We start from the raw sequence: 12,095 nt of genomic DNA, 5'->3' as shown, positions 1-12,095 counted from the left end.
GTTGAAAAGGGAACAGATGGAGCAGCTTCCGTGTGTCCCATTCAAAATTATTCTCCCATAGTCCCCAAAGCACGATTCACAGCATATGTTCCTCATGCATCACTTTGGGGCCTTATCAGTTACCTTGTGGTTCAGGTTTTTTCATCCCCAGTCCCAAGCAGATAAGAGTTTTTCTGTTCTGCCTGTAAAGCTCCAATTCACACTTTCTGTATTGTCACCATAATTTATTCTCAAAAAACACTCTTAGGTTAGCATTGTGTAACCCTGATTCTATAACCTTACTGCAATGATCTGATGCATTTAGCTTTGGAACTGCTTTTGCAGCCTAATATTTATTAGCCTTAACTACAATAGAACAAGTGAGAGAAACTACAGCTTCCTCCTCCTCCCGTCCAATTATGCATATACAAATTGTTGACTGTGGATGAAAACCACCAATTAAAATTAAAGGAAGTATTAATAAAAAAAGTATAGAGATACAGAATGATTTGGTGTTGTGCTGTTGACTGCTGAAGTTTCCATCTGTTAATACTTTGATCATTTAGGGTAATCCAAAATCCTGTACGACACAAGTTCTCTTATAATGGATCAGCTTCACTTTACTTACAAATTGAGCTTTTTTTGTAATGTCCTGCTGAACTCTACTCCAGGAAAGTGTATAAAAATGACAGACAGCTTAGTGTATCATGCCCACTATCAATGAAGGACAGCCGATGCAGTTAAACCAAGACTTGTTAATTAACTGCTCTAAGATGGAGATCATGCTGCAATCCCATTCTGAACAGTTTTTCCTCCTGAGATTCCTTCCTACTTGTTATTGTTACTGTCATCTCTACACTGCTGGTATTTTCCTTAAGTGATCCATAACTTCTGAGCAGGGCTCTCTGTTTTCCAGGACAACTCCATGATGCTGCAAATAACCTTAAATAAGGTTCTGCCAGGGCCCCTTCCTTCTCTCATGTTCTACGATATCACAGATCTGTAGCACACAACTTGCATCCTATGCACAGCCAGGTGCCCACCTCCCCTTCTCCACATAAGCACTACCAGCTCTTATTGGGCCATGACAAAGAAAAAAATCCAAGGAAAAGACACTGCTTGTGGTCTGTGGACTCAAAGTCCACTCACATATGATCCTTTCTTCCATCCTTCCTCTCACTCCCATCAATTTAAACAGTAGCATCCACAAGTGAGCCCAAAATCTGATGCCTCCTACCTGCCTGCACAGCCCTCACTCTGTGTGAAGGTATCTGCAAACGTGACAGAGAGAGGAATTTGATAGCAATTGTTTTGCCCCTTTTATTTCTTCGTTATGTACATTTCCCCAGTTGCCTTCTTTTCATGATCTCATTTTCAGTTCTTTTTTCATGCTATTTTCTCACATTTTGATGTCAACAAGCAGACCAGGAACCTACCCACCTCTATTCTTTCTGGCACCTCCTCTGCAATACCTCTGAACACCTCTGTACAACTCAACCCTTGGGTCAATGTAATTCTGTTCTTGACTTTTTGGCCTGATTATTTCTTTTTCAGCAGTCATTCTTCAATCACAAAACGTAAAGACATTAACTGTTAAAAACATTCCTGCTCCTGGACAAAGACAGAAGATTTCTCACCATTCCTAGTGTACTGTACACATCATCACACACAAGAAACTGAAACCTCTTCAAGTCATGGCTTTCAGAAGGCAATATTTCAATACTATCTTCTCCCAGTATATAAGACACATTACATCCTTTCTACTTCACAATCCACCAAATCCTTTTCATTTTTTCATTGAAAAAGAAGACAGGAAAGGAAGCCTAAACCCTTGCACAAGCTATGAACATGTGCACAGAAGACTGAAGGGAAGGGAAATAATTAACAAGTAAGAATTACTATGAAGGTCCATCTAACTAAACAGCTTATAGGAAAACCTGTAAGGTTTAAGTCTGAGCCACATTGATTAAAGCCAAAATGTTAATGCCTATAGAAGTAGAAGACAAAAAGGTCTATGTAAGTTGTCATTATTAAAATGCCTCGGGGAAACTTTCTTATGGTAATTTAATCTGAAAAGGTTAAAACCTTAAACGGTATTATGTTCAGTCTGTAGGCTGTGCTTCCATACAATGAAAGAGGAACATACAGCTTGCTCTTGCAGAAACACTGACTGCTGCTATGTGACCCGTTAACTCCACAGATTTAAGGGAAAAGCCTAAAGAGAAACATGCCACAAAGTACTTAAGCTTCAGGCAATGCTCAACGGTTCTAATGGTCTGGAGAACACCAGAACACAGAGTTTCCTATGAAACACAGCACCAGTTAAAATCTAAAGGCCCAGTTACACATAAATACTCAGAAGTTCCAGCAGAGTCAAGATGCCCTCACAAAAGCAAATTTACCTTCTGCAACTCCACTGGAAAGACAGGCTGAGTTGGCAGATTCTTTTTAACCCTCTTGTGGCATGATCTTAGAGAAATAGTTTCCCAGCTCACCCATAAATTGGTATGATTTTCAGTTGGTATCTTGCCTCCATCATTTCTGGGTGTTAAATAAATCACAGATAAACAAAACAACTTGACTTTAACTGTAATGAGACAGTTTTTAACTGAAAACTCCTGTTAAAAGGAGAATTCAATCTTCTACCAGATCAAGCTCTTTTGGGCTACGGTTCAACTAGCTTCAGGATTCTAGTCAAGCATAGGTGAAAGATGTAGGAATGGACAAAAATCTGGGAAAGTACAGAAGTAGAATGTTGCCTATTTACACATCTAAAATATTGGTAAGAAAAAAATCCCTTTAGAAACGGAACCCTTTTATTTAGGTAAGGGATTTTTTAATGCCACATTCTTAGGTGTGACCCCTGAGGACACACTAAAAAAATGAATTAGTGAATTTCAGGCTGAGATGAAAGACAAAAAAGCTGTATTTAAAGACGTAAAAGGCCGTCCCAAAAAGGAAAGAAAGAATTTATTCTCCATGTCTCTAGAGAGCTCCCTAAGTAGTAAAAAACTTGGATTATAGCAAGAAGAGACCAACATAAGGATTTTTTTTTCTAGATGAACTATGAAGCATAAGAGTAGATGAAGCCAGCATCTTCTGTCTGGTGAAGGAGATGCTGGACTTGATTTTTCTGAGCTCCCCTTCCAACCTTCTCAATTGTCAGTTGCACATTTGAACTTTACATGTGGTAAATGTATAACAAACACACTGGAGGTTTAACTTACTTCTTTAAAGAGTCTTGTAAATTAATTTAATATGCATTCAGCTCCTTCTTTGCATGAAACAGGATACAGTTAGTCCTTGCCTTTGTTTCTACTATTTATAGCTCTACAAAATTAAGAGAGTCTGACAAAATCTACACACTCACACCCTTCCTGCAAGCACTGGAGAGCTACAGCTCCCAAGACTACTGAAGCTCTGGAAGCAGAGGAAGGCTCTGCAGCAGCACTTTCCAGAAGGAAGTAGATTAGAGCAAAACAGGTAGATCACTCCCAGACAGTCTGAGACCTGGCTGAGAAAAACTGAGTCATTTATCACCTATGAAAGATTACTACTGAATTACTAATGTCCTCTAGAGTAAACTGATAGAAATTCCAGCAGCTTTTGCGTTTCCAGTAGCCCAAGCTCAGGTATCTTTAAGTGTCTCCAATGTGCTGCCTCTCACCTTTTCATAGCAGTCTTGGAACTTGGGTGCTGCAAACTGCAGTAGAAGCACATACTGTGATTAATTCACTAGCAAGGAAAACTCCCAAGTTTGTAGGGTGCAGTATCAAAACCCATTAAAGTCAGGCTACTCCTAATTCATCTCAAATTTACTCCAAAACGCACTCAGATTTTTGCAATTAAGAATAGGCTACTCCAAGCCAGCAAAAAGCTCACTAGTTAATTGCTCAATAAAGCCTACACAATCCATTATAATTTTAATTATATTACTGACTTCAAAGATGGTACAAAGAGTTCTAAAAATGAACAGCTTCTTCACACTTCATCTGTCATCGTTTACAACTCAATGTCTGAATCTCTTCCTTCATCTAGGCAGGAAAAAGGAGTTTCAGTACTGCAGATTGGAAGTCCCTGGACAAAAGTGACAGAAGGTTTGCTGAAGAAACCACTGTTTTTCTACATTGCCCGACAAAGAATCCAGAACTTGAAATAAAACTTGTTACCCCGTATCATTTAGATAGGAGTAAAAACATCACCAACAATTTGCAACTTTCTGATGATACACGACTCTCGAGGGAAGAAAAAGATAAATAACTTAGTAACATGGAAAGGCAATACAGGTGGAGATCTGGGGGAAGGAAAAGCTTGTTAGCTCTGGCTGACACTCAGAGGTTTTTCCTCTGAATTCTGCCCTTTATGAGGTTTCCATTACATTGCCAAAGACAAAACACCAGAGGCTCAACCCTTTGGAGTTCTCCAGGCAGGCAGAAGGAACTTTGCATAGATAACAGCAATTGGCACAAGACCTGCTGCACTTTAACGCTGTCCAAGGGAGTGACTCACACAACTCATACAAGGCTTTCAAATTTAATCAACATAAACCCCTGCTTCAAACTTGCAGTCAGCAGAGAACCTTACATGACCTCTCACACCTCTTACACTCAAGTCTACAGGTATTTGCATATTCTAGAGAACTATGAAACTGTTTGGCCTTTTACATCGCTTAACATTATTGGTCACGTTAAATCACAAGGCAAATCTGTAGTGCACGAAGAGATGAGGAGTTAGAAACAGAAGAAAAGCTCTGATAATCTGGGAATCTGCAAAAGGAATCACTGCACTGAATTTAGCACCAGCATGCATAGAACCTGGTGTCCTTTCTGAGAAAAAAAAAAATATATATATACACTTAAGCTCTGGGGTACAGCTTCCCTATAATCACTTTTGGTAAAGAGGATGTAACATCACCTTCAGAAAACTTCTATGAAGCTCTTAAAGAGTAATAGATTTGTTCAGCAGTTCTTTCTGGTTTTGTGGCTTTATTTCTTTTAAATTTCGGGGGTTTTTGGGTCTCTACTGATCAGGGACATCTACTTGCATGGGAATGCAACTTTAGCAATGCAATAAGTGGAAATCTGAATTCACAGCTTCATTCTTTTTACTGATAAAAATCACTTAGATCCTCTTACATTAAAATACTTGTATGAGAAATACTTTAGTAATAAAATATTAGAATACCTTACAAGCAAAAAACCACTTGGACACCATTGATCCAAATTCAGTATGTGACAAACAAGGATGTAAAAAGTCTCAAAAGAGTTGGAAGTTCCCTGAAAAGACACCCAGAAGCTGGAAAGAAGCTTCACTTGGAGTGAGAACAAAGCAACTCCACCTGCACCATCCGGCTGGGAGATGTGGAAATTCACCATTTTTTGGTGATTTATTAATTGCAGCAACACACCCACGCAAAACTCAAAGTTTGGTTTAAGTTACCAGACCAACACACACTAAAGGTGAGTTTGGTGGAACTTTAAAAACATCATGTTATTTAATACCTTCCACCTCTGAATTCTCTGTCCCAGGAGCTTTGGTCTTGGGTTACCTTTCAACCTCAAGAGCAACGGCTGCAAAAAAGAATCAGCTCTGCAGGGTAAACCATGCCCACGCTCTCTGGGCTGTGAAGGAAGCAAGCTCTGCCTCCCACCAGTAACCCAACTGCAGCACAACACATGGGAATTATGTGCCTTTCCCTACTGTCTGGAGGTGCTTAATGTCATCTCCTCTGTCTGGAAAACATAAACCAGGAACACAAGGGAAATGCCTTTCTACTGCCTAGTTTACACAAATTTCAGCATTATCCACAGCCTGTATCAGAGCTGCTCTATGCCCTCATGGCCTTGGATAAGTGGTATCTGCCTGTATTCCTACCAAATCACTGGAAGCATAAACTTGCTGCAACAAAACCAAAACAACCCTAGAGATAGCATTACAAAATTTGGGTTATTCAGAATTGGACTTTTCTGTATCAATAGGGAAGAAGAGCCTAATGGACCTTTTGAATTAAATTCTTTGTTTATCACATAACTTCTTAACTTCTGGTGTCTGTAACATCTTTCCTTCTCTTCTGCTTTACTTTCCCTGAAAATTTGAATGTGAGGGTTCAGCACTCTCCCTCACATTTTAAGCTGCTTTCTGCTCCAGCACTGAGTGCCTGATAAGAAAAGTGCTGCAAGTAGCTGCTCCTTCTCTCAGCTGTCAGTGCAGGAACAAATGCAAAACACTAAATATATTCGTATAATTCAGCACTTCTGGTTCTTCCAAATTTCAAGATCTGCCCCTGAAAGAATTTTTCGGGCATTTAAAGCTTATAAATGCATAAGAAGTTTTTAAGAGGAGACATTTAAACAGTGCGAGAAACATCTTAACTCTGAGGGTCATCACTTGCACATGTATCACTATGACCATCAGGACTGCTGAAAATCTATTTAAGAAACATCCTTCAGGAAAACATGTCACCATTTTAACTAACAAACTTTACATTGTTTATAAACTAGCATGTGACCAGATATTAAGAAGCTTTTCTTTCTCAGTATTTCCAGGACAATCAGCACAAAAATAGAGTGGTATCATCTTGTTTAGCACTTATGAAGACAAGCCTTTCCATTTTAGGCCATGAATACATGGCTGGGTCTGGAGGAGCTGTGAAAAGCAGAGCAAAAATTTGACAGCGCCTTTAAAGAAAAATCTTTCTCTTCTTTTACTGAATAAACTAAAATAAGGCAAAAATCGATGGCAAGCACTTTGCGATTCTTTACACAATGAGAGATGCAATCATCTGACTGGTAAGTCTTCCTAGAACTCATTTCACATTACAACAACCTTCACTTAAACTCTAAACACACCCGAGCAGAGCATCGGAGCGCTCCGTGGCAAGTTGTAGAAATCACGTAACATCCTAAATTATAATCTTGTTAAAACCTTCCTTGCACGGTTTATACACTAGCAAAGGCTCAATCAAACAAACGACTGAGGTGTCTGATGGTGGCAAGGGGGTGGCCAAGTGCCTCTTGTTTGTGGGCAGAGATTGTATCACCCAGCAGAACAAGCTCGTGGTGCTGCTGTCAACAGCCACCGCCTGGTCCCCTGCCACAGTGCTGAAAACTTATATTCCCAGCACAGCACCTTGTCTCCAACACCTCATCTCCCTTAAATCTGAAACAGCAGAACCAAGAACAGCCACCACAGCTGCTTTTGAGAGCAGGAGATCAGGATAAGGGGGAGCAAGGGAACACATGAAGGGAGAAAAGAAAAATCTCCTTGACTGAAGCTGCTGTACTACCCTGTAAGTATTTTTAGTGTAGTAACAGAAGTTCACAATCAGTGCTGCTAAATTTGAGAAGGAAAAGACTATTGCTGGATGTTGTGCCTATTTTATTTTTCCAGTGCAAAACCAAGAACTGTGCATATTGACATACTCAAACCAACCCATCATTAAACCCTATGTTTATAAAAATTAGTCTAAACAAATATCTCATATTTTATATTTCTAGGTTGCATTTTTGTCTAAAGACATTTACCCAGCTCCTGTTCTGTGCAGTAAGGCAATCACTTTTACAAGAGGAAGGATCCCAGCTCTTACTGAGAACTTGCCTGTACTAAATTAGTCAGATTTCCCTGTAATAGACTTTTAAACATAAACGGGCTCTTACACACCAGATTAATCCGCTTTCATGATTTTAAAAGACTGCCTGAAGCTAGATGGCCACTCTGCTATTCCATTTGTAGACACTTAATTGCACCCAGTTTTTATTCATTAGAATTTAAGAGGGCTTAATACCTCTGAAATTAGGACCCTGATAGCTGTTAGAAGTTGCATATTCACTTAGCAGCAAACAAAAAATCCAGGACTAGTCTCGGTTTAGACTATTTGTTTTAAGACACTACACTGAGAACAATGTAGACATGCATCCTGTTTATTCAGCAGGCAAGGACATAACAGCCATCAGAACTAGAAGGCTCTTTTACACCACCATGACAATGGCAGCAAGCACTACAGTTCAACCTCAGTACTTGCCCCCACAATCCTAGTAGGCAGGAAAGAAAAAATAGAGGAGAGGAAATTTACACTGGAAACAGGCAATAAACCCTCAAGCACCACAAAAAGTTACACCACTACACAGTACCAAAAAAAAAATCAGTTTCACCAATATTCCAGAGAAGTTTTATGCTGGCAACATGTTCAACTGAAACTCTGTTGATGAAGACAAGCCTTACCCTTCATGAATTTCCCTTCATTGTAACCCAAAGGAATAAGGACCAATAGACACAGGCTGTGCTCAAGACTGTACATTGTTCTAAGTATATCTATGGATATACACTTATACACATGTAATTTATGCTTTCATACACCCTTATCCTCACAGAAACAGAATTATCAGTGATATACTCGGGAGACTATACTTTGTTAGGGAACACTAGTAAAAAAAGCCTGTTTCTTTTCCATTCAGCTTAGACAGCTGACAAACCTCTTTAGGGACAGGGTGATCAATTTCTTGATCAATTTCTGATTCCATCAACACTTTGAAGTACTTACAGAAGAAGCAGTAATAAAGATTTGACACAATCTGTGCATATTGTGAGAAGAAACATAAGGAGTTAATTGACATTTTTCTACCACATATTTTTAGACAAACATAAAACCGATGTGCTGGATCAGACCCAGAGATCCATTAGCCCAGTTTCCTCTTAGACAGAGCATGCAATTGGAAGCTTTTCCAAGGGTCCTGTAAGGTCTGTTTCAGGTCTGTGAAGGACAACTGCCCTACCTTTATGGCACATAGAGACCATGGACCAGATATTTTCCACTCTGAAGTCAATTACTTTCAAGTCTTTCCAAAACACCCAGTTACATCTGAGGGTACTAACATACAAATGTAAATAAATTCACTATTAATAATAAACTTTGTTTTGAAAGTAAATATTTATTTATGTCAGCTATAACGACAAAGTTAAGTTTTTTCCGTGGTTAAGTCTGCACGCTCTGACAGAGATAACAAGCCATGAAACAAACATGTTTTAAACTATCTGCATCTTAGGCTCACTGGAAGGAAGACCTAAACAGCAGATTTTTCTTGTTTGTTTTATTTTGGGTTTGTTTTCAATAGGGCTGGTTTTCGTTTTTGTTTTGTTTTGTTTTTTTAATTTGTTTTTACCTTTTAAACGCTTCAGCAGGGTTCCTCTCACATTCCCCAGGCTGCAAGAGACTTTGAATAGCAGGATCTCTTAGTTTGTCCTCATAGCCCTGGATCAGTCCACTGCGGCATATCTGTGTGACTAAACCTCGAATAAAGCCTCCAACACAGAGCGTGTCAGAGTCCTGGGCCCTGCAGAAATGGAAGGCCAGGGCCTGGCGATGTAAGCCTCTCTGCAGGTTGGCAGGAGAGCTTGGCCACAGTAACTCAGTGCAGAGGGCTGTCTTCCCACTGCCGGGCCCTCCTACCAACAACACACCCCAGGCAGCTCCTTTCCCAGAGACAACACCGGTGTTATTCCCAGGATTCCCTACAAGAGATGGTTTGTTGGCAGCGCTGCCGCCGCAGCTCGCTTTCTCCTGGAGGCAGTGCTGAAGCTTGTGGAAAACCCACTCCCTACAGTAAAACTGCTTTCCCTGCAGCAAGCTGGTCTGAGCCATTTTATAAAGCTTCTTCTCTTGGATGTGTCACAAGCTGCAGCACATCTTCAGCATCTCAGGAGCGGGGAGAGGCGCGTTCACCCGGCGCGGGACGATCCCGTGCGCGGAACTTGACAGAGGTGACAGCAGCCGGCCACCCTTCCTCGTGAAACTCAGCAGCCTCTGCTCTGCACGACGGGTGTCACTCCATCTGTGCTGGCATCAGCATGGCACCATCACAGCTCAGCTGACGTCCTGCGGCGGCGGCTGGGACCAGCCCTGGGCGAGACCTCTGGTGTGGCTCACAAGTTCACGCAGCTCCATGGCTGCATCTGCGGCTCAGGCAGTTGTGTGTGCTCCCAGTGTACACGGGAGACAATACAGCTGGAAAAGCTGAGGCAAAGCCAACTTCGCAGTGTATACTAAACGCCTGTCGACTCTAGGCATTAATCTCTGTGGATATACATACAGAGAAAGCTGTCCATAATAAAATGTTCCTTCTGGGAATTTCATAAAAAAAACTGATTTCTCTTCAGAGCACTATAAACACACCACAAACGTGGCAAGTACCACTGACTAAAGCAGCCAGTCTGGCCAGCGAGCTTTGCAGACTTCATACATCTGGGAGAGCGTCCGAGAAGTGCTTCACATTAGGGTTTCTTATGCAGCACAGGCGACAGGGGGAAAAAAATGTTTACAGCTTCTTATTTCAATACACTCGTAGTGTCTTCTTCGGGAACTTGATTCTTACTGAACCTGTTCTCAGGTATCTCAATCGCAAGATGTCAGAAGAGACAACATCTTCCCCTAGAGCTCTGAAATAAAGGAGACAGCACTTTTAACCCTACATGCAAGTCATAATTCAGTCAGCTGCAAACGCAGACAACAAAGACCAAAGTCAAGGGCTCGTATTCCTTATTCTTCCTAATACTGTTGAATGAATCAAGAGAGCCGTTTTAAAGAAAATTTGTTGTTATGAGGCGTGATTAGCCACATGCAAAAAAAGAAATCCCCAACAACAAACAATGAGCAGATATGACAGCGGCTTCAAAACCACAGCAAGTCTTGCATTTTCTCCCGAGGAGAACCGAATATATCCTTCCATCCTAGAAACATTCCTCCTAGCGAGGCTTCCTCAGCGAATCCCCTCACCAGCGAATCCTCTCCTCACCCCATTTCCCTCCTGCCGGCTGCGGGCGTTTTCGGGAGTTTGTGTTGCAGGGCAGCGCTGCTCCCCGCACGCTTCTTTGTTCGCGGCAGCGGCGCCCGGCAGCCCCGGGGTCACGCCGTGACACCCCGAGCCGGGCCGGGCTCCAGCCCCGGGCACCGCCGCGCACGCACGGCTCGGAGCCGCCCGGCAGCGCGACCACCTCCCTCCGGGGAGCCCCCCGAGCAGCCGCGGAGCGCCCCAGCCCTTCCTCTGCCTCTGTCCCCGGCGCGGCTCCGCACGCCCCGTGCCCGCCGCCCTCCGCCGCGCACACACCCGGCTCCGCACGGGCACCGCGCCCGGCGGGGACCCCCCAGCCCCGGGGCCGGTGTCAGCCCCGCCCGGGCAGGGGCCTCCTCCCGCCGCTCGCTCACCTCCGTCGCCGCCTCGGCGCGGCGGCTCCTCCAGACGGCTCCCCTCGCCGCTGCCCGCGCCCCTCCTCTTCCTCCGCCCGGCCCCTGGGCTCCCGCCCCCGGGCGCCGCCGTGCCAGGGCCGCGGCCACCCCGCTCCGCGGCTGCCTCAGCCCGCCCGGTGCTCTCCCTGCTCGGCGCCTCCCTCGCTCCCCGCTCCGCCCGCCCCGGCCCCGCCTCGGCCCGCCCCCCTTCCCCTCCGGCGGCGGGGACATCTGGGGCGAAGTAGTGCGGGGCGGAGGGAGACGGGCGGTGCCCCTCGCCGCCGCCCCGGGCTTTGTCCCGGCCCCGGGGCCGCCTCCGTCCCGCCCGCTGCCGCGGCGCCTCCCGGCGCGGCCCTGCAGGGGGCGAACGCGCCTCCGCCGCGGGCCCGGCCCCGCTCCGGCTCCGCGGCCGCGGGACTTGGGCGGAAAACTTGGCCCCCCTCCTCGCCGCGGGGCTGGCACGGGCCCTCGCAGTGACACCCGGGCTGAGGCGTCCTTGTGGAGCAAGAGCGCACCTCAGAGCTTGGTCTCCTCGATCACTGCCTTTGCTGCTCGCGTCCCGCGCTGGCCCGTTTCAGACGGAGCTCCCGTGAATTACCCTGACAGCCTCTCCAGATCGTAGCAGCAATTCTGAACCTTTCCCACCTTCCCAAGCGCGCTTCTGGATGTACTCAAAGTCATGTTTCCAGGACTGTGGGAGCTCCCAGAGGCATCCCACATCCTTCCCTTAGACCACGTTAAAGTGACCCTTGAGCTTTACAGTTTGTGGATCCCTGCAAACCCTTGGAACCAGGGAAGAAACAGGGTAGAACCTCGTCCAGGACAATTTTGATATGGAAGAAAACGGGGTGGGTCTCGCCCCAGGACACCTTTACGATGCCCTTGTGAAGCTCCTTCC

At 44.4% G+C, this 12,095-nt stretch overlaps 1 protein-coding gene across 2 annotated transcripts in view; it reads right to left on the bottom strand.

Annotated features, from left to right (window-relative positions):
- Positions 1-11,359, bottom strand: part of ANKRD50 (ankyrin repeat domain 50) — a 39,570-nt gene extending 28,211 nt beyond the window's left edge. Inside the window, exons 1-2 of one of the 2 annotated variants that reach the window (XM_039722751.1) lie at positions 11,177-11,359; positions 9,138-10,410 (exon numbers count right to left, since the gene is read on the bottom strand). In XM_039722751.1, the coding sequence (XP_039578685.1) occupies positions 9,138-9,616 (479 nt within the window). In that variant the 5' untranslated portion in view covers positions 9,617-10,410; positions 11,177-11,359. Of the gene's footprint in view, positions 1-9,137; positions 10,411-11,078 lie in introns of both variants that reach the window. The other variant, XM_039722762.1, reaches the window with a different exon arrangement.
- Positions 11,360-12,095: the final 736 nt, after the last annotated feature.

The sequence above is a fragment of the Passer montanus genome, unplaced genomic scaffold, assembly GCF_014805655.1.
Source record: "Passer montanus isolate IOZ18808 unplaced genomic scaffold, ASM1480565v1 scaffold108, whole genome shotgun sequence".
In the NCBI taxonomy this organism is placed as follows: domain Eukaryota; kingdom Metazoa; phylum Chordata; class Aves; order Passeriformes; family Passeridae; genus Passer; species Passer montanus.
The sequence above is the reverse complement of the archived record's forward strand: the minus strand, read 5'-3'. Positions and strand labels throughout refer to the sequence as shown.